The sequence below is a fragment of the Salvelinus fontinalis genome, chromosome 6, assembly GCF_029448725.1.
Source record: "Salvelinus fontinalis isolate EN_2023a chromosome 6, ASM2944872v1, whole genome shotgun sequence".
Lineage (NCBI taxonomy): Eukaryota > Metazoa > Chordata > Actinopteri > Salmoniformes > Salmonidae > Salvelinus > Salvelinus fontinalis.
Window position 1 is genome coordinate 21150324 of NC_074670.1, and position 22092 is coordinate 21172415.

Genomic DNA, 22092 nt, shown 5'->3' on the forward strand with positions numbered 1-22092 from the left:
GAAGGTGGAGAGGGCGTCAGAGGGCTGGATGAAAAATTCAAAAGAGCCTTTTTGAGTCTTGATGGGCTGGGAGAAAGTGAGAGAGAGGGAGGATGGACCGGCACTGACAGGGAGTTAGTTTTTCATCTAAATGATTTTTACTCTCATTCTAGTGTTACAGGGAGGGGAGGATGATAAAATATGGTCCTCCTACTTGACAGACAAGGCCTACTTCACACACTAGCTCAGACTGGATGGTTAATTTGTTAAGACTTATACAATCTTGTTGGGATTTCACATATTTACTTCACTGATTAAACCATATTGTGGTTCCTCATGCTGTGTTACTGTAAAGGACTTTGACAAATGTTGCTGTAAACATGGCTACAAAAATACGTAAGGTTTATTGATTGATTGATAAATTAATATCCATTCTTGTTTTTCTACTCTCACCATTTTTATTCTCCAAATAGCTTGTCTAAGTTTGGGACTTGAGTACACAGTGCAGTGGTCCAGTCCTCATTTCCTCCCTGTTCCATCTGATTCAGGCATGTTAACCCCAGCTCCCAGTGGGTCAGTTGACTGCATTTCATTAGGGATTAGGAATGGGCCTGTTTCCTGAAACCGGGAGGGGGAGTGATAGTAGTGTCACTGTGTCAGCACCACTGACCAGTCTCTGCTCATTCTGGGAGGACAGAAAGATGGGACAAACAGAAATGCATATGTGGCCACCGGGAGGCTGCACGCACCTATGGGATTGGATAATTTCACACTCTAACCAATCCTGTTAGAGATAGCTGGATGTACTATAGATTGATGTAGGACAGTGGACTGACTGAGAGTAAGGGCTCAGATGGGTGTAGGACAGTGGACTGAGAGTAAGGGTTCAGATGGGTGTAGGACAGTGGACTGACAGAATAAGGGCTCAGATGGGTGTAGGATAGTGGACTGACAGATAAGGGCTCAGATGGGTGTAGGACAGTGGACTAACAGAATAAGGGCTCAGATGGGTGTAGGACAGTAGACTAACAGAATAAGGGCTCAGATGGGTGTAGGACAGTTGACTAACAGAATAAGGGCTCAGATGGGTGTAGGACAGTAGACTAACAGAATAAGGGCTCAGATGGGTGTAGGACAGTAGACTAACAGAATAAGGGCTCAGATGGGTGTAGGACAGTAGACTGACAGAATAAGGGCTCAGATGGGTGTAGGACAGTAGACTAACAGAATAAGGGCTCAGATGGGTGTAGGACAGTAGACTAACAGAATAAGGGCTCAGATGGGTGTAGGACAGTAGACTAACAGAATAAGGGCTCAGATGGGTGTAGGACAGTGGACTGACTGAGAATAAGGGCTCAGATGGGTGTAGGACAGTGGACTAACAGAATAAGGGCTCAGATGGGTATAGGACAGTGGACTAACAGAATAAGGGCTCAGATGGGTGAAGGACAGTAGACTGACAGAATAAGGGCTCAGAAGGGTGTAGGACAGTGGACTGACAGAATAAGGGCTTAGATGGGTGAAGGACAGTGGACTGACAGAATAAGGGCTTAGATGGGTGAAGGACAGTAGACTGACAGAATAAGCGCTCAGATGGGTGAAGGACAGTGGACTAACAGAATAAGGGCTCAGATGGGTGTAGGACAGTAGACTAACAGAATAAGGGCTCAGATGGGTGTAGGACAGTAGACTGACAGAATAAGGGCTCAGATGGGTGTAGGACAGTAGACTAACAGAATAAGGGCTCAGATGGGTGTAGGACAGTAGACTAACAGAATAAGGGCTCAGATGGGTGAAGGACAGTGGACTAACAGAATAAGGGCTCAGATGGGTATAGGACAGTGGACTAACAGAATAAGCGCTCAGATGGGTATAGGACAGTAGACTAACAGAATAAGGGCTCAGATGGGTGAAGGACAGTGGACTAACAGAATAAGGGCTCAGATGGGTATAGGACAGTGGACTAACAGAATAAGGGCTCAGATGGGTGTAGGACAGTAGACTAACAGAATAAGGGCTCAGATGGGTGAAGGACAGTGGACTAACAGAATAAGGGCTCAGATGGGTATAGGACAGTGGACTAACAGAATAAGGGCTCAGATGGGTGTAGGACAGTGGACTAACAGAATAAGGGCTCAGATGGGTATAGGACAGTGGACTAACAGAATAAGGGCTCAGATGGGTATAGGACAGTGGACTAACAGAATAAGGGCTCAGATGGGTGTAGGACAGTAGACTAACAGAATAAGGGCTCAGATGGGTGAAGGACAGTGGACTAACAGAATAAGGGCTCAGATGGGTATAGGACAGTGGACTAACAGAATAAGGGCTCAGATGGGTATAGGACAGTAGACTAACAGAATAAGCGCTCAGATGGGTGAAGGACAGTGGACTAACAGAATAAGGGCTCAGATGGGTGTAGGACAGTAGACTGACAGAATAAGGGCTCAGATGGGTGTAGGACAGTAGACTAACAGAATAAGGGCTCAGATGGGTGTAGGACAGTAGACTAACAGAATAAGGGCTCAGATGGGTGAAGGACAGTGGACTAACAGAATAAGGGCTCAGATGGGTATAGGACAGTGGACTAACAGAATAAGGGCTCAGATGGGTGTAGGACAGTGGACTGACAGAATAAGGGCTCAGATGGGTGTAGGACAGTGGACTAACAGAATAAGGGCTCAGATGGGTGAAGGACAGTGGACTAACAGAATAAGGGCTCAGATGGGTGTAGGACAGTGGACTAACAGAATAAGGGCTCAGATGGGTGTAGGACAGTGGACTGACAGAATAAGGGCTCAGATGGGTGTAGGACAGTGGACTGGCAGAATAAGGGCTCAGATGGGTGAAGGACAGTGGACTAACAGAATAAGGGCTCAGATGGGTGTAGGACAGTGGACTAACAGAATAAGGGCTCAGATGGGTGTAGGACAGTGGACTGACTGAGAATAAGGGCTCAGATGGGTGAAGGACAGTAGACTGGGCAGGTGGTGATACACAGGAGAGCATGATGTACAACACACTGATATGCTGCTGTCCAGGAGGGTTCAACATTACAGAACACACTATTGTGTAGAACAGATAGGATTATTTCAAGTACATTATGGAAGGATGTTAGCTATGTTCATTAACGTTTCTACCTCTAGCTTTGGGAATGTTTGACCTACCTGAATACACACCAGCAGAGGAGGCTGGTGGGAGGAGCTTTTGAAGGACAGGCTCATTCTAATGGCTGAAATTGATTTAATGGAACGGTATAAAACATGGAAGTCACTTGACTTAGTTCCATTTATTCCATTCCAGCCATTATGAGTCCATTCTCCTATAGCTCCTCCTACCAGCCTCCTCTGCACAGCAGTGTCTGGGACTGGACTCCTCCTGCCAGGCAGAAGCCATGCTGCTCTCCCATGGAGCAGAGGTTTCCCAGGCAGACCTCTGCCATCCACAGCTTGTTGGTTCACCAGCCAGGAGTGTTGTTTCAGGACACTTGAATCGTCACTGACCCCAGTCTCCATATCAGCCCTAGCTTAAAGTAAGCCCCGTGTGTGACGTTATCTTTCCCAGCAGACAGTAAAGAAGGACGGGTTAGGGCAGGGGTTGGCAACTCCATTCCTCTGGGCTTGATTGGTGTCACACTTTTTCTCCATCCCTAGCAAACACAGCTGATTAATCAAATTGCATTCTAAACTGAAGATCATGATTAGGTGATTATTGGAGTCAGGTGTGTTAGCTGGTGGCATGACACCAGTCAGGCCCTCGAGGTCTGGAATTGCCCACCCCTGGGTTAGGGGGTGATTGGAGGCATGCCCTGTCGTAGAGCTGCCTATTAAACCTGCCTCTCTGCGCATAACTAACAAAGCATCAGTAGTAATGAGAAAGAGTCTAATTAGCGGGTCAAGATCGGCGATAAGACATCTGGCAACCGGAGCCAAGCGTCTTTAGCTGGGCGGGAAGACGTCTGTGGTTGACCTACCCAGTCTAGTAGCCATGTGAACCCTACAGCTGTGTTTGTGTGTGTATGTGTCCAACCGTGTGTCCAGTTTAGTAGTAATCCCTGAAGTTGCCGCAAGCGGGGCGGTACTGGTGGTTCCAGCCAGAACCAGCTGTCAGTTAAAACCTGACATGAATAGCCTCCAGTTGTCTGTCTGTGTGTGTGACTTTGTTTGTGTTTCTTTTTCTGTGCATGCAGGGGTAACCTAGCGGGGGTCTGGGTGTTCCTCCCTGAGACTTGTTTGGGGGGGTTATCTAAAGCTAATTTCCTGCATTTCTACTATGGCTGTCCCCAAATAAAAATAATCTTGGTCAACCAGGAATAGTCTTTTTATTTTGAACAATTGATTGGTCCACATTTTTAAAAGTGTATTTTTCTATACATAGAAACATTTTCTATGTTTTAATAAAATCAACTATGTGCTGAACTCGTCTGATGCTTTAAGCATGCTGTTTGATTAAATAAGACACAAATGATTCAAGAAGGAGCCAGAGATCAAGATAACCCAAACAGAAGGGGAAAAAAACTGTTCCTACCCTCCTACCGCTGCTGCTGATCTTCGCAGATTCTGCCATTATGTTCCTGAAGTTGCCGGAAAAATAGGCTACACCAGCAGTCGGGAGCCTTATACATTTGGAGTGCCAATTTATCTTATAGTTTCTACCAATCTACATGCCAGTTAGGATTTTCATCTGCACATTTTCATGGAACAGTTCAATTTAATTTATAATAGTCTTTGTATCTCAAAATCATTGTCTGTGGTTAATCTGCATTATATCTAAATGAAAATTATACCAGTCTAAAAGTAGATTTTTTATTGCTATGTAAAAATAGCCTACAAAAGCCAACACAAAAACATTGCAGCTTGCAGGTAGAAAATATCCTGATAAATATCCTATAAATCACATTGGCTACGCATGGCCTGTCTGCAACAAACTTGTAACGCATCAGCTGGGTTGCCCTAAAACTTGTGCTAGAAAACCTGAGACATTGTATAACATATTCTGGGGCCCCAGAGTTTCCTGCGCCAGTGAGCTCGGGACAGACGCAGCTGTAGGCTATTTGTGCAAGAGAAAATAAGTAATCAGGGGTTTTATGACGTTTCCACTGGATCAGAGCATTACATTTTCCCTTTCATGCCAAGTGGTTATCGAAAGAGAGAGAGTTGGAAATATTGTCCAAATGCTTTCAGGAACTTTTGTCATTCTCAATTGATTCTAAAAACAGACTTTGTTTACTTGCTGTTTGAGGCGAAGAAATTACTTTGAGAAGGTCCACATCTCATTAGTGGTGGTAAATTAAGATGATCAGAAATACGATCAGACAACCCCAAATTTATAGGCCTACATTTGTGCGCAGGCCAGGTTGACTAGTCCTACTTCTATATGTACGTATTCAGGTGTGCGTTCTTACTCAACATTGACAGGAGCATTTCAAAGAGACAATTAATACATTGACAAAACCCGTAAATGGAATGAAATAAACTAAAACCTGTTCCTCACAAGTGTAGCATAGGTTGTGAGTTCTGCAAAACACATGTCCTCTCTGACAATGAGAACGGTAAATGACTGTAATAATAATAATAATAATAATACACTGCTCAAAAAAATAAAGGGAACACTTAAACAACACAATGTAACTCCAAGTCAATCACACTTCTGTGAAATTAAACTGTCCACTTAGGAAGCAACACTGATTGACAATAAATTTCACATGCTGTTATGCAAATAGAATAGACAACAAGTGGAAATTATAGGCAATTAGCAAGACACCCCCAATAAAGGAGTGGTTCTGCAGGTGGTGACCACAGACCACTTCTCAGTTCCTATGCTTCCTGGCTGATGTTTTGGTCACTTTTGAATGCTGGTGGTGCTTTCACTCTAGTGGTAGCATGAGACGGAGTCTACAACCCACACAAGTGGCTCAGGTAGTGCAGCTCATCCAGGATGGCACATCAATGCGAGCTGTGGCAAAAAGGTTTGCTGTGGCAAAAAGGTTTGCTGTGTCTGTTAGCGTAGTGTCCAGAGCATGGAGGCGCTACCAGGAGACAGGCCAGTACATCAGGAGATGTGGAGGAGGCCGTAGGAGGGCAACAGCCCAGCAGCAGGACCGCTACCTCCGCCTTTGTGCAAGGAGGAGCAGGTGGAGCACTGCCAGAGCCCTGCAAAATGACCTCCAGCAGGCCACAAATGTGCATGTGTCTGCTCAAACGGTCAGAAACAGACTCCATGAGGGTGGTATGAGGGCCCGACGTCCACAGGTGGGGGTTGTGCTTACAGCCCAACACCATGCAGGACGTTTGGCATTTGCCAGAGAACACCAAGATTGGCAAATTCGCCACTGGCGCCCTGTGCTCTTCACAGATGAAAGCAGGTTCACACTGAGCACATGTGACAGACGTGACAGAGTCTGGAGACGCTGTGGAGAACGTTCTGCTGCCTGCAACATCCTCCAGCATGACCGGTTTGGCGATGGGTCAGTCATGGTGTGGGGTGGCATTTCTTTGGGGGGGCCGCACACCCCTCCATGTGCTTGCCAGAGGTAGCCTGACTGCCATTAGGTACCGAGATGAGACCCCTTGTGAGACCATATGCTGGTGTGGTTGGCCCTGGGTTCCTCCTAATGCAAGACAATGCTAGACCTCATGTGGCTGTAGTGTGTCAGCAGTTCCTGCATGAGGAAGGCATTGATGCTATGGACTGGCCCGTCCGTTCCCCAGACCTGAATCCAATTGAGCACATCTGGGACATCATGTCTCGCTCCATCTACCAACGCCACGTTGCACCACAGACTGTCCAGGAGTTGGCGGATGCTTTAGTCCAGGTCTGGGAGGAGATCCCTCAGGAGACCATCCGCCACCTCATCAGGAGCATGCCCAGGCGTTGTAGGGAGGTCATACAGGCACGTGGAGGCCACACACACTACTTAGCCTCATTTTGACTTGTTTTAAGGACATTACATCAAAGTTGGATCAGCCTGTAGTGTGGTTTTCCACTTTAATTTTGAGTGTGACTCCAAATCCAGACCTCCATGGGTTGATAAATTTGATTTACATTGATAATTTGTGTGATTTTGTTGTCAGCACATTCAACTATGTAAAGAAAAAAGTATTTAATAAGAATATTTCATTCATTCAGATCTAGGATGTGTTATTTTAGTGTTCCCTTTATTTTTTTGAGCAGTGTATATTGAATTTATTAACGGAAATTGCCGTAACCAAATAAACATTGCAGATTAGACATTTGGGAAGTAATGCTAATGTATAGTCTACTACTGGTGATATACAGTACCAGTCAAAAGTTTGGACACTCATTCCAGGGTTTTTCTTTATTTTTGCTATTTTCTACATTGTTGAATAATAGTGAATACATCAAAACTGTGAAATAACACATATGGGAAAGGGAATTATGTAGTAACCAAAAAGTGTTAGTGAGGGGAATTCCTAATTATTTCATGAATTTCGACTTGGACTATTGTGAGTGTACTATAGGCTAGCTACAAGTTTACCAGTCAAATTGCCAGGTTTAGAGGTTCCAAGCATGTTCTATTCATTCTATTTTCTGTGTCTGCTGCTGCTGCGTTGTGGGGGGCATTGCCTAGGCAACTGAAGTATAATTTGCTTGTTTCAGCAAGGAGCAACAAAGCTTCATCACGTTGTTAGTCCATGTAACGGTCGAAACAAACTTAACCACACGAATGCCCGGCCCTCCTGTCTTCAGGTTCGTTTCACACACAAAAGTTGGTGACAATCACTGTTCTATCTGAGAGGAGTGGATGAGAGAGAGCTAGAAAGGGAACGAGAGGGAGGGATAGGGAAGGGAGGGATCTGCTCTGTTATCTGCATGATCAATCATCAGGGCTCAGTGTGTGATTTGTGTGCTGTTGTAGCCTACCGTAGACATATTACACAAAGTCGCCATCAATTCAAAGCGCTGCGTGCAATGGGTTCTCCTACCATTCCATTGCAAAGAACAAGTAGACCTACAGGCTATACAGATCAGCACCCAAAAAATGTCCATAGCCCACCATGCCCAAGATTCCCTCAACATATCACAACTGGTGAGAGGATATGCAGAGAAAGGGAAGGGTAAATAAGCTGAGACGCAAAAATACAAAATATGCACGTGCGATATACAGCATCAACTCTCTGGCTTCATTCATACATTAAACCAGTCAACGCTAGCAGCCTACCATATTTACTCATCAAGTCCCCAATAGAAAACATCCCTTAGGCTGCATGGCTTCTATAAATGTAATTGCGTACCAAATGTGCAGGTGACCTTGATGCCGTTACGGTACACAATGTCAATATCAATCTCACATTCAAATCTCCACTAACGTGGCAGAGGCTGAAATATAAACGGTAGCTAATCACAAAATGGCAGATACTGTGTCCACAAAAGCGCTTTAGGAAATCTACATTTGCGCCATTGTTTCATGATGTTATGATTACAAAAGCGGCCACACGGTGGGCTACTGGTCAGACTTGCGGGCAGTTGATTAACTGAGCTATCCATGGTGCTGAATCTCCACTAGCCTAGGCCTGTTTGTTTAGAAGCTGATGTTCCCTGTGACAGTCACCACAATAAGCAGGTTATAATGAAGTGAAAACACCCACAACCTGCCCAAATCCCCCCGATAGGCAGGTACAAGGGGCGAGAAAATTCTGAGGTAGGCTTAAACAAATGTCATTTTCACTGCACCTCATATTTGACCAGTCGGCCAGAAGTGCTTCATAGGCCTAGGCTACCTTTTTAAAGGGGAATTTTACTCTAAATCCATTTTCATGTGTATTTCTAGTTAATCCACCATGCATACGGTCTCGAAATACCATCAACATATGATCATTTATTGTATGGTTGCATCATAGATATCGAAACACCCCGTCTGTCAAAAAGTCAAATTATGTCACCATGCGAGACTTTGCACTTCCACCCTTCTCTTCTTTGCCAGGAATTCCCAGAAAGCAGCACGTACTAGCTGACTCTCTCGGGCTGTTCAACCATTGGTGGACGTGTAATTCAAATGATTTGCTGTGATGTTTACTAGAGCCCTGCCTGAGCCCTACCCATGCCTGCAACGTTCAGGCCCGATTGCTTTTGCCCAAAACCCGAAATTAGAAATAACTTCCTTCGTTATTAAATCCATTAGCTGCTGCTCTCTGTCTGTCACTCCCTCCCTGCTCGCTGTGCATGAGCTCTGCTCATATGGCGGCTCTGGATGTCTGTGTATATAGCAACAGCTCCTCTTGGGCTGCTCTGCTGAATGACGAAACATGAGAGAGCACAGAGCATGGCTGTTAGCTACTTTTCGTCATGCTAAACTCTGACAACTCAAGGAACATTATTATTTTTTGCAAAATAATCTCAACGGTTTTATATTTGAAGCACTTTTGACACCTATGTGTTAAACCAAGTCCACACACCGCCCACTCAATCCAGTTAGAGGGGAGTTTTTGGAGTTGTAGGAATTTACTCAAATGGGCAATTGGGAACATCAGGACTGATCAGAACATTCAAAGCTAGATATCTAGACTCCGACATTGTATTGAAACTATTTTTTGTGAATTTGTCTACTATGGACTACTGAAAACAACAAAGCCAGTGAATTACCTGGGTAAAATAGTAATTTAAAACTAGGCTACATCAATGAAAGTGTGGTGACTTTGAGAGAACTTTGAGTTTATTAAAACGTGTATAATTAAAATGTGTGTATTTCTTCATTTACAGTGGTCTAATGATGTCATTTTTTTCCCTCTGGCATTATATGCTTTAAATAGCACTTCTGGTTTCAACAGGAATACCGGGATACTGGTAATTTCTTGCAATTTTCTCTGGAAGGTAAATTCTCTGGAAAATATTAAACCCTAGTGTACAGTGTGTATACACACACACACAAACACACACACACACACACACACACTAGAAAGATAAGGGTCTAGGCCACCCTGGGATTTTAGGTCCTCTGTTGAACTAGTTATGGATTTTACTCACGTCACTTGTACTTGTATGCTGTTAGGGTTTATTTTGCTCCTGTGATGCTCGCTCTCCCTGCTCAACAACAAGCTGGTGGTCTCCTGTGGGCCCTTACCCATGCAGGGTTAAGTAAAGGACACACACACACACACACACATGTTACAATATGAATTAATGCTGAGGTCCTGGGGTTAGAAATTGTCCTTTCCACCTGGTGGCTCCCTGACTCTGAACAGATATGGTTGTTGCAGTCTGGAAAAACACACACAGCCACTTGTCAGTCCTGTTGCATCGCAGCTTGGATCTCACCATTTAACTATTGACCAGTCTAGCAACCATGTCTTAAAAACAGCTCAGCTGAAGAGTAGATGGTGGGGTGACTTCACCTAGACCTACAGCTATAATATAGGCGGTATAGTATAGGCGGTATACTATAGGCGTTGGAAAAGTGTATATTACAGTACTGTACATTCTATTCCGTACTTAGTTACCGTATTATAAGTGCTCAATTACACAAGACAACATAGTAGCCTAGCTCATAGAAACGTTGAATGTATCAATGATGATGAGGTTTCTTTGTGACCATCTCTGTCGGTTTGTAACCTCTTACTGATGTCTCTGTTATTCTTGTGTTTTAGATGGTAGCCGTAAAGGAAGTGGAGGAGAGGGGAGCAGCAAGCCCACATACGGCTGTCAGGTGACCATCCAGTCAGGGAAGGAGAAAGAGATGATGAAGATGCACCGGAGGGAGGAGAAGAGGGAGAGGAAGAGGGGGGAGAGACGTTGGGATGACACAGAATCCTCTTCCGACCTCTACTTTGACCCCAAGGAGATGAGAGCTCAGAGGTGAATCACCACACTAGATCTCTTTCTAGCTCTTCCCCTTTCCCTTTCCAATCTTTCTCTTCTCTCTCTTCTCATGTCTTTCTCTTCTCTCTCTCTTCTCTCTGCCTCTTTTTCCTTCCCTCTCTTCCATTTTCCCTTCTCTCTGTTTTACTTTTTTTTTCTATCTCCCCCTGTGATCTTCTTTCCATATGGAAACACCCTCCTGCATTTTTCATCACTGCTCGGCTGCAGGTTATAAGAAAAAAAACACAGCTCCTGGACACGTTTTTTCTTAAATAAATAATAAGGGATCTTTCTGAAAGTTTAATTTCAGCAGATAAAAAAGTGGCGCAGTGATCGGTTTAATTAAACTTATCCGGGCCGAATCCGGCAGAGTATGAAGGAAGAGATTAGCAAATCCACGTTACATTAGCAGAGAATAGTACTACTGCAGAGCCTCACATATCCACACCTCTCCTGTCTAACAGCTCTCAACTCTAGTATCCATCCCCAATCACAACCAACCACACATTAAGCATGTGTAACTATGGCTGTTCTGCTCTTCATGTGGATGTTTGGTGTTGAACTACTATATATTTTTTAATGGGTTTTATGGATGTATTGTTGTGTTGGGTCCCGGTTGTGTTATTGCTGTGTTGTGGTTGATTTAATGCTTGTGTGTTGTCCTGGTTGTGTTTCTCCAGAGAGCAGGCCCTGCTGACAGCACGGCGTTCTCCAGTGCTGAGCAGAGAGAGGGTGTACGAACGCATCCGCTACCCCAACGTCTATGACTGCTACGCCGAGGCCACCAAGACCTCCGCCTTCGTAGGGGGAGCCAAGGTACAGTATGTGGAAATTACCAGAGGTGCGTCACAAATGACACCCTTTTTCTTATATAATGCACTACTTTTGCGCAGGCTCCATAGGGCTCTGGTCAAAGGTACTGCACTATGAAGGGATAAGGGAATAGGGAGCCTTTTGGGACAAAACCCTGTACTGCCCAATACCAAATCTATGCCCTATATACACTTGACCCCTAGACCATCATGTTCTATCCAAATTAACAATGACTATAACAAGACTAGAAGACATTTTCAAATCCTGCCCACCTGTATTAATGGGCAAAATGAACAGCTTGCATTACTTCCATTTCTCTTTGATAGCGATAGCGACCGGGAGGAAAGTTATAGAGCGCACAGACACACACACACACACACACACTTCGTTCAACCACCTTCACCAGCACCCATCACATTACCCACAAGCTACTACTTTTATCCCATTTTTATTATCTATTTTTTAATTCTTGCTGCTTTTTTACTCACTATTTACATCAACTAACCTGGAGTGTATTTCTTTAGTCCTCAGTTCAGTGGGAGCAGGTGAGGTAGGGGAAATGAAGTTCACTGGAAAGTTGATACATTTTCTAATCTGAACATGACTTTTGCAATGTTTTGAATGTGTTTGTTTTCAAGTTGAGGCGGAGTTTGTTGATGTTTTATTGTGTGTATTGTAATATGTTTAATATTATGTAGTTCAGTTGGTAATAAATAAATTGGGGTGGAAATGTACTTTATGTAATGCGGCGTGCTGTTAATATTTGGGATGTGTTTGTGTTGTGTTCAGCTGATGTTACCAGAGGGGATAAAGAGAGAGAATAATAAGATGTATGAAGAGGTGGAGATTCCTCCTAGTGATCCCATGCCCATCGGCTTTGAGGAGAAACCCATCTACATCTCTGAACTGGACGAGGTAAGACACCCAATGGTTACATGTGGATTTGGGAGGTGGGGGCACACAGCATACTACACATCACGAAGGGACCTGCAATTTTGGGGGGACAATGACTGTGAGAAGGTCAATTCTGGTTACTTTTTAAAAGGACTTTCTACTCATAAGTGAAAAATAAAATAGAATTCTCCCTCCAGAAATGACCCCAATATAACAGATTGGTTCATATTGTCAGGCAGGTGAGCTATTTAGTTTTGCCGGGACGATACCAGTATCGCGATACTTGTTAGTATCATGGTAAGGAAACAAATCGCAAAGAAGTTTTAACTTCTTCAGGAAAACAAGCATATTATATGTGTGTAAGCAAATGTTGGTCGTGTGTGTGTGCTTGAGTGTCAGTGTAGGCCCCTGTGAGTGTGCATAGAGACAGTGCAAAAAATAAGAAAGTCTGTGTAGCTATTTTGTTAGCTACAGTATTATGGTGTGGGGATTGAAGCTGTTCGGGAGCCTGTTGGTGTCAGACTTGATGCACCAGGACCGTTTGTCATGCGGAAGCAGAGAGAACGGTGGATGGCTTGGGTGGTTGGAGTTGTTAACAATTTTCCGGGCTGTCCTTTCACACCGCCTGATATAGAGGTCATGGATGGCAGGGAGCTCGGTCCCAGTGATGTACTGGGCTGTCTGCACAACCCTCTGTAGCGCCTTGCGATTGAGGGCGGTGCTATTGCCATACCAAGCAGTGATACAGCCAGTCAATATGCTCTCAATGGTACAGCTGTAGAACTTTTTGAGCCTATATTCTTAGCCTACTATAAAATATATGTGTTGACTGTGATCAGGGGAGCCTAAGTGTGTCTTGTCTGTTTAATGAACAAAATACCTATTGATTTCATGTAGATGCTGCAGCCATACAGTGCATTCGGAAAGTATTCAGACCTCGACTTTTTCCACATTGTTACATTACAGTCTTATTCTAAATTTGTTGAGGGAAAAAAGTAACTTAATCAATCTACACACAATACCCCATAATGACAAAGCAAAATACTTTTAATAAAAAATAACAAACACATACCTTATTTACAAAAGTATTCCTTTGCTATGAGACTCGAAATTGAACTCCGGTGCATCCTGCTTCCATTGATCATCCTTGAGATGTTTCAACAACTTGATTGGAGTCTGCCTGTGGTAAATTAAATGTATTGCATATGATCTGGAAAGCCACACACCTGTCTATATAAGGTCCCACAGTTGACAGTGCATGTCAGAGCAAAAACCAAGCCATGATGTCAAAGAAATTGTCCGTAGAGCTCCGACAGGATTGCATAGAGGCACAAATCTGAGGAAGGATACCAAAACATTTCTGCAGCATTGAAGGTCCCCAAGAGCACAGTGGCCTCCATCATTCTTTAATGGAATAAGTTTGGAACCGCCAAGACTCTTCCTAGCACTGGCCAAACTGAGCAATCGGGGGAGAAGGGCCTTTGTCAGGGATGTGACCAAGAACCTGATGGTCACTTTGACAGAGCTCCAGAGTTCCTCTGTGGAGATGGGAGAACCTTCCAGAAGGAAAACCATCTCTGCAGCACTCCACCAATCAGGCCTTTATGGTAGAGTGGCCAGACGGAAGCCACTCCTCAATAAAAAGCACAACAGCCCGCTTGGAGTTTGGCAAAGGGCACCTAAAGGACTCTCAGACCATAAGAAACAAGATTATCTGGTCTGATGAAACCAGGATTAAACTGTTAGTCCTGAATGCCAAGCGTCACGTCTGGAGGAAACCTGGCACCATCCCTATGATGAAGCATGGTGGTGGCAGCATCATGCTGTCGGGATGTTTTTCAGGGACTGGGAGACTAGTCAGGAGATATTACTGCACTGTTGGATCTAGAAGCACAAGCATTTTGCTACACTCGCATTAACATCTGCTAAACATGTGTATGTGACCAATAAAATTTGATTTGATTTGAGGATCGATGGAGCAAAGTATAGAGATCCTTGATGAAAACCTGCTCCAGAGCACTCAGGACTTTAGACTGGGGTGAAGGTTGACCTTCCAACAGGACAATGAACCTAAGCACACAGCCAAGACAACATAGGAGTGGCTTCGGGACAAGTCCCTGAATGTCTATGAGTGGCCCAGCCAGAGCCCGGACTTGAACTCGATCGAACATCTCTGGCTAGACCTGAAAATAATTGTGCAGCGACGCTCCCCATACAACCTGACAGAGCTTGAGAGGATCTGCAGAGAAGAATGGGAGAAACTCCCCAAATACAGGTGTGCCAAGCTTGTAGCACCGTACCCAAGAATACTCTAGGCTGTAATCGCTGCCAAAAGTGCTTTATCAAAGTACTGAGTAAAGGGTCTGAATACTTATGTAAAGATTTTTTTCTCTCAATTTTCTCCATTTGCAAAAATTTCTAAAAACCTGTTTTTGCTTTGTCATTATGGGATATTATGTGTAGATTGAGGGGGGGGACTATTTATTAAATTTTATGAGGCAGTAACGTAACAAAATGTGCACGGGAGATATACAAGGCTTATCCAGGCCAAGAATATGGTACAAATGGGACTGTATGAATTGGGCTCTAAAAAATATCCCCTGATAAAAAAAATTTACAGGCAAAATACCGTAAAGTCTGTCTTTAAAAGGTATCCGTGTGACTGTGAGTGCCAGCCAGGGCGTGCTCAGTTTCACTCCCTGGTGTCCATATTCAAGCGACTGGGAGCGTTCTGGAGCCGTAATTGGCAGTGAGTGATGTTGAGTCTTAATGGAAATGCTGTAGTTCTCAGCCAGCTGTCTGGAGCCACAATGGCTTCTCCTCTCTGACTGACAGTCTGAGTGACAGGCTTACAAATCTGCCCTCAGCCAATAGCAGGGCAGTGGACCGGACTGACAGACAGGTGAGCTAATCCTCACCCAGCCATTCGGGAGATGGGAGAGCAGAGGTTGTCAGTTGGCTTCAGTTCAATCACATCACTGTCTTTTCTTCTGGTTCTTCATCTAGACTTCTGGAGTCATTCTGTATGGGATCATGGGGGGATGTTTAGAAACAGTTATGGCATTTATTCTCTGTCAAATTCAATCTTGAATAGATTTTGGGAAGAATCCTAAGTGTGGAATTAACTCCCCTGGATGTGCCCAAAACATGGCATCATATCTGAAGATGACTGGATATGTTTAAACCTTGGAACATATTTTGTCATATTTGTAGAGTACTCCTGTAGCTGTTCACCTCACTTAACCTGTCTGTCACTCAAGATGACAGGCATAGTGTGTGTGTGATCGCAGGCTGAGACAAATTGATTAAGAGAAGGATTGGTCATGCATGTGTGGTTGCTGTTGTTATTTTTGCACAGACGCCGGCTCAGGTGTTTGTCTCCCTGCCTGTCACTCATTATCTTCATTAGGCTTTCTTAAATGCTAAATGTGTAAAACATGTCACTGTCTCTCTCTATCCCCATCAATCCCTAGCTTCCTCTGGTGGGCTAAGTGGAGTTTCGGCTATTTAGTTTTTACACCCATTCAGCTAATCCAGAGAGGGTACTGCATGAAGTGGGCTGGGATTGGGAGTGAGAGTATCACTTTTGAAAAGCTCTCTCCCACGCTAGGGCTGGGATGATACCAGTATCTCTGGAAACCAAACACTAAGTGGATTTAACTTGTTTAGGAAAACAGCCCTACTGTTGGAAACAACCATCATTATGTTGTCATCCAGAGTCACATTGATTGATTTTCAAGCTATAGCACACAATACCTACACACAGCAGGTTTTTGTTTTCATTTGAAAGAATATTGCGAGACTGATATCATCCTGGGCCTATCCCGTACCTCAGGTCCTATCTCATTGCTTAACACTCATCTCCAACCCTGGATTCACCCCTAGCCCTGGGTTCTGCTGCCTTGGCTATTACCCGCCCCAGTACCTGATACATTTGCTCTTCGAGTTGGTTCTCTGCTATTCACACTATCTTCAAGCCTCTGGCTTTGAAGAGCCACCTGGCACATCAAACAGTACGTGCTCTAAGGGACCAGGTATTTGAGAGGAAGGTTTGCCCAAGTGCCCGAATAGAGGGGCAAAACATGCATGCGTGTCCCAATCAAGGCAGGCACAGTCTTTTGCTCGAAGTGTATTTGATAGTATTCAGTAGTATTTGAAAGAAAACAAATACTATTGGAACCCAGGTTTGATGTAGGCCCTCACATGCAACAGCATCCCCCTCTGCACGAGAGAGAGTGGTGGAAGAACCCTTGGTCCTCATCATGAAGGAAGTGATCAATGTCAGAGGCTCTCCTCTACTTTAAGTGGGATGAGTTGGGATGGACAGACAGGATTTATCTCCTCTCTCGGGAGTTAATTTCCTGTTTATTTTTCTCACAGGAAACAATTAATTACAGTACACCAGGGCATGATAAGTTTGTGGTTGTGTCTTACAGAGAGAGTTAATCAACCATTTTGTTCATTCTGTAGCCCTGCCCGTTCCACAAATGAATTTACAAGTTCCACCTTTAAAAAAAACGGACATCATCGTCTTGTCTTCTCGTTTTCTGAAAGCCTGATCTTTCTTTCTTGTCTTTTTTTTTGGTTCTGGGCTTCTCCTTGTCTCTCCACTAGCTCCAGCAGGCTAGATTCCCTGCTTCCTGTTCTGTTTGAAACCCCTGTGTGACGGGTCCAGATTGATATGGAGCCTGTTCAGCTGAGCGATGTGAATTAGCCCCTAGCGCAGGAGCTCCTCTATTCATTAACTAAAGCCGGGCTACTCTGAAACAAAATGCCTCTCTCTTATTAAGCACCAAGCACACACCGCCGAGGCTAATACGTCTTTACGTGCTATTAGGAGCAGGCCGAACCGAAAGCCTGTCAGATTTTTTCCCCTTCCCTTTCTTTCCTCACCATCACGCAGAGTAGCGTAGATTGCCATTTCTTGAAAGCTGTAATGGGAAACAGGGCTCTGCCCTGCCTGGCAAGCCTTTACTAGCACTGTGAAACATTTAAAAGTGGGGAATTTATTAGGAGGCCTTTTTAACGAATGAATCCTGCTCTCGTCACGCTGATAAAAGCCTATCTAATTTCTGTGTATAAATATATATGAGAGAGAGAGAGAGATTCCCCCTTGTGCTGACAGAAAAACAACACAACAATACTCGATCTGGAAACAGGACTACCTACTCATCCAGTACATACACTGTAGGCTCTCACTCCGGCACTTACAGATGTACTGATATATCCATGGAGGCATGACAAGACCTAGACTAGGGAGGGTATATTACTGGAAACTTTCAAACTTTACCAGTAAACTACCAGAATGTTGTTATCTTTCAATGATTTTATGTAATCTGTCACAAGACATCTAGTGGCATTGTTAGATGCTTTTTAAATAAATGTTCTCTTGAACCATATGGTCTATCTACTAGAAACTCATGGACAATATGGACACAGATTTAACAAATGTATACAAAATATCAATCATTGTTTAAAAAGTTCAAGTATAAATGACCAAAGTTACGTTAGATTGCCTTAGCTTTTCTGTTATTTACCAAAATTACTGAAGATTCTGGTAAGTTTGTCAAATTTACGGTAGCTTTGCAATCCTAACAGACACATCCTGTCCCCCCTAGCAACTGCAAATCAGGACAACATTCCTCCTTAAGGATTTTAAGAAGACTTGACTTACATTAAGAGATATGGTTATTCCCAAAGGGGAGATCTGAATTGAGCGATAGGATTTAGGAGCGTGTGTGCGTGCGCTGATGGTCTTTACTATGGGAGATAGTTTCCTGCCAAACCCTGGCTGTATATTCTCCTACATCTTCTTCACCTAAGTGAATATTGAATACTTACACGGAACCCAACCCGGCTGCGCGCGTGCGCCATCGTGCATAAATGTATTTTGTCCCCCCCACGCAAAACGCGATCACGACACCCAGGTTAAAATATCAAAACAAACTCTGAACCAATTATATTAATTTGGGAACAGGTCGAAAAGCATTAAACATTTATGGCAATTTAGCTAGTTAGCTTGCACTTGCTAGCTAATTTGTCCTATTTAGTTCGCTTGCTGTTGCTAGCTAATTTGTCCTGGGATATAAACATTGAGTTGTTATTTTACCTGAAATGCACAGGGTTCTCTACTCCACCAATTAATCCACACATAAAATGGTCAACCGAATCGTTTCTAGTCATCTCTCTTCCTTCCAGGCTTTTTCTTCTCTTGACTTTATATTGCGATTGGCAACTTTCATAAATTAGGTGCATTACCGCCACTGACCTCGTTCGTCTTTCAGTCACCCACGTGGGTATAACCAATGAGGAGATGGCACGTGGGTACCTGCTTCTATAAACAAATTAGGAGATGGGAGAGGCAGGACTTGAAGCGCGATCTGTGTCACAAATAAAACGGACTTCTATTTTAGAAGTTTTTTAAAATGTCAAAATGTATTTTGCAATGCTCACGCACGCGACGCGAGCGGTGTAGTCAGCCTGTTAGCCTGTCTTCTTCATAGACACATGATTGTGTACTGGTGGACAGGGTTTTCCGTCTACTCTGTTGTCATAGAGAGGGAGAGACTTGTGGTGCGTGTGCTGGGGTGTGATGGTTGGAATCGTGTGTGGACTCACTCTTCTGTCCTCATGTCCTGACTAGGTGTCTCTCCTCACAGAATGCAGATGTTTGACCTTCATGTGTCCAAACCTCCAAGAGGAGTGTAGGCTAGTTGGAGGGGTAGAGTAAGCCCGGTAGAGTTCTAGGATTTAGCACGAAGACTCTTGTAAATGAAGTGAGATGGGTTTCCACCCTCCTCCTCCTGTCTTATCTCCTAATTCAATGTTCAACCCTCCCCCATTAGTGTCCCCCCACTCGTTGGTGTCTCTGCCTCACCCTTCAGAGTGAGGGACATGGGTCCTGTGTTCTGGACTGTGGCAGGAGGACACGAGACGGAGCAGGGAGTGCTATCCATAATTAATCTGTCCTGATTGCGTTTCCTAATCCAGTTTTGATTTCCTCCTCAGTGCACACGTGTGTGTGTGTGTGTGTGTGTGTGTGTGTGTGTGTGTGTGTGTGTGTGTGTGTGTGTGTGTGTGTGTGTGTGTGTGTGTGTGTGTGTGTGTGTGTGTGTGTGTGTGTGTGTGTGTGTGTTTGCTCAGACTTGCAAAGCAGGTGTGGGGATGAGATAGACAGTCAGAGAGAGAGTGGGGGGTGGAAAGAGCACAGATGGTGGACAGAGGCTTGTTAAAGCCTTATCTCTGATGTGAAAGGAGAGGCCTTGGGGAGTGGCAGCATACATCTCATCTAGAGCCACTTATCTCTCAGGTTGCCGTGTGTCCGTGTGTGTGTGTGTCCGTGTGTGTGTGTGAGTCGGTGCATGCGGGGGTGTGTCGGTGCGTGTGACTCTGTCCGTGCGCGCGAGTGAGTGCGTCCGTCCTTGAGTGAGTGCGTCCGTCCTTGAGTGAGTGCGTCCGTCCTTGAGTGAGTGCGTCCGTCCTTGAGTGAGTGCTTCCGTCCTTGAGTGAGTGCGTCCGTCCTTGAGTGAGTGCGTCTGTGTGTGTGTGAGAGTCCGTGCGGGGGTGTGCCGTGCGTGAGTGTGTCCGTCCGTGCATTTGTGAGTGTGTCCATCCGTGCGTTTGTGAGTGAGTGTCCCCGTGCGGGTGCGTGTCCCCGTGCGAGTGACTGCCTCCGTCCGTGTGCGTCCCCGACTGAGTGAGTGTGTGTGTGTGTGTGCTCGTGTGAACCCGTGCATGTGAGTCTGTCCATCCGTGTCCCCGTGCGAGTGAGTGTCCCCGTGCGAGTGAGTGTCCCCGTGCGAGTGAGTCCGTGCGCGTCCGTGTATGCGAGTGAGTCCGTCCGTGCGCGTCCGTGTATGCGAGTGAGTCCGTGCGAGTGAGTCCGTGCGTGTCCGTGTATGCGAGTGAGTCCGTCCGAGTGAGTCCGTCCGTCCGTGTATGCGAGTGAGTCCGTCCGAGTGAGTCCGTCCGTCCGTGCGTGCGAGTGAGTGAGTCCGTGCGTCCCCGTGCATGCGAGTGAGTGAGTGAGTCCGTTCTACTGGCGTGCTGTGGGGAAATTAATGGGCCTCCTGTTTGCTGCATCTGCATCTCACGCTGTCAAACTCCACAGTACAGCTTGTGTGTGTGTTTGGCCAGGTCATTCAGGGCTCTGTGTGTGGGCTTGGAGCTGATAAGCTGTTTACTAAAACTAGCAATTAAAATTTGATCAAGCTGTCAATTCAAATGGAATGAAATGGAACTGAAAAGTAATTAAAAGCATAGCGTGCAAACAACAACTTTCTTTTTAGCTCCCCATTACCAATGCACATCATTTAATTAGTTTAGCAGTTCTCCCCCTGACTCATACAGTAAATATATGCTTACACGTATACAGTAGCCACACGCACATACCTTTGCACAGGTGATAGTCCATGTTTTTAGGTGAGCAGGTACAATGCATTTGGAAAGTATTCAGACCCCTTTTTCCACATTTTGTTAATTTTAGACCAAGGCTGTAATGTAATTAAACTGTTTTCCTCAATCTACACACACTACCCCAAAATGACAAAGCAAAAACAGGTTTTTAGATTTTTTTGCAAATGTATAAAATAGAAAATCAATACCTTATTTACATAAAGTATTCAGACTCTTTGCTATTGAGTTCAGGTGCATCCTGTTTCTATTGACCATCCTTGAGATGTTTCTACAACTTGTTTGGAGTCTACCTTTTGGTAAATTCAATTGATTGGACATGATTTGGAAAGATACACACCTGTCTATATAAGGTCCCACGGTTGACAGTGCATGTCAGAGAAAAAACAAGCCATGAGGTCGAAGAAATTGTCCGTAGGGCTCTCAGACAGAATTGTGTCGAGGCACAGATCTGGGGAATGATACCAAAAAGATTCTGCAGCATTGAAGGTCTTCAAGAACACAGTGGCCTCCATCATTCTTAAATGGAAGAAGTTTGTAACCACCAAGACTCTTCCTAGATCTGGCCGCTCGGCCAAACTGAGCAATCGGGGGAGAATGCGGCAGGTAGCCTAGTGGTTAGAGCGTTGGACTAGTAACCGAAAGGTTGCAAGATCGAATCCCCGAGCTGACAAGGTAAAAAACTTTCGTTCTGCCCCTGAACTAGGCAGTTATTGAAAATAAGAATCTGTTCTTAACTGACTTGCCTAGTTAAATAAAGTCAGGGAGGTGACCATCTCTACAGCACTCCACCAATCAGGCCTTTATGGTGGATTGGCCAGACGGAAGCCATTCCTCAGTAAAAGGCACATGATACCCCGCTTGGAGATTGCCAAAAGGCAGCTAAAGACTAGTCAGGATCGAGGGAAAAATGAATAGAGCAAAGTATAGAGATCCTTGATGAAAACCTTCTCCAGAGCGCTCAAGACCTCAGACTGCGGGCGAAGGTTCACCTTCCAACAGGACTACGACCCTAAGCACAATGTCCTTGAGTGGCCCAGCCAGAGCCCAGACTTGAACCCAAATAGCTATGCAGCGAAGCTCTCCATCCAAACTTGACAGAGCTTAAGAGGATCTGCAGAAAAGAATAGGAGAAACTCCCCAAATACAGGTGTGCCAAGCTAATAGGGTCATACCCAA

At 44.7% G+C, this 22092-nt stretch overlaps 1 protein-coding gene across 2 annotated transcripts in view; it reads left to right on the forward strand.

The window, feature by feature from the left end:
• Window positions 1-22092, forward strand: part of LOC129857329 (activating signal cointegrator 1 complex subunit 3) — a 155619-nt gene that overhangs the window by 22155 nt on the left and 111372 nt on the right. For both annotated transcript variants that reach the window (XM_055925461.1, XM_055925460.1), the window contains exons 7-9: window positions 10584-10791; window positions 11475-11610; window positions 12397-12522. In XM_055925461.1, coding sequence (XP_055781436.1) covers window positions 10584-10791; window positions 11475-11610; window positions 12397-12522 — 470 coding nt within the window. The remainder of the gene's footprint in view (window positions 1-10583; window positions 10792-11474; window positions 11611-12396; window positions 12523-22092) is intronic.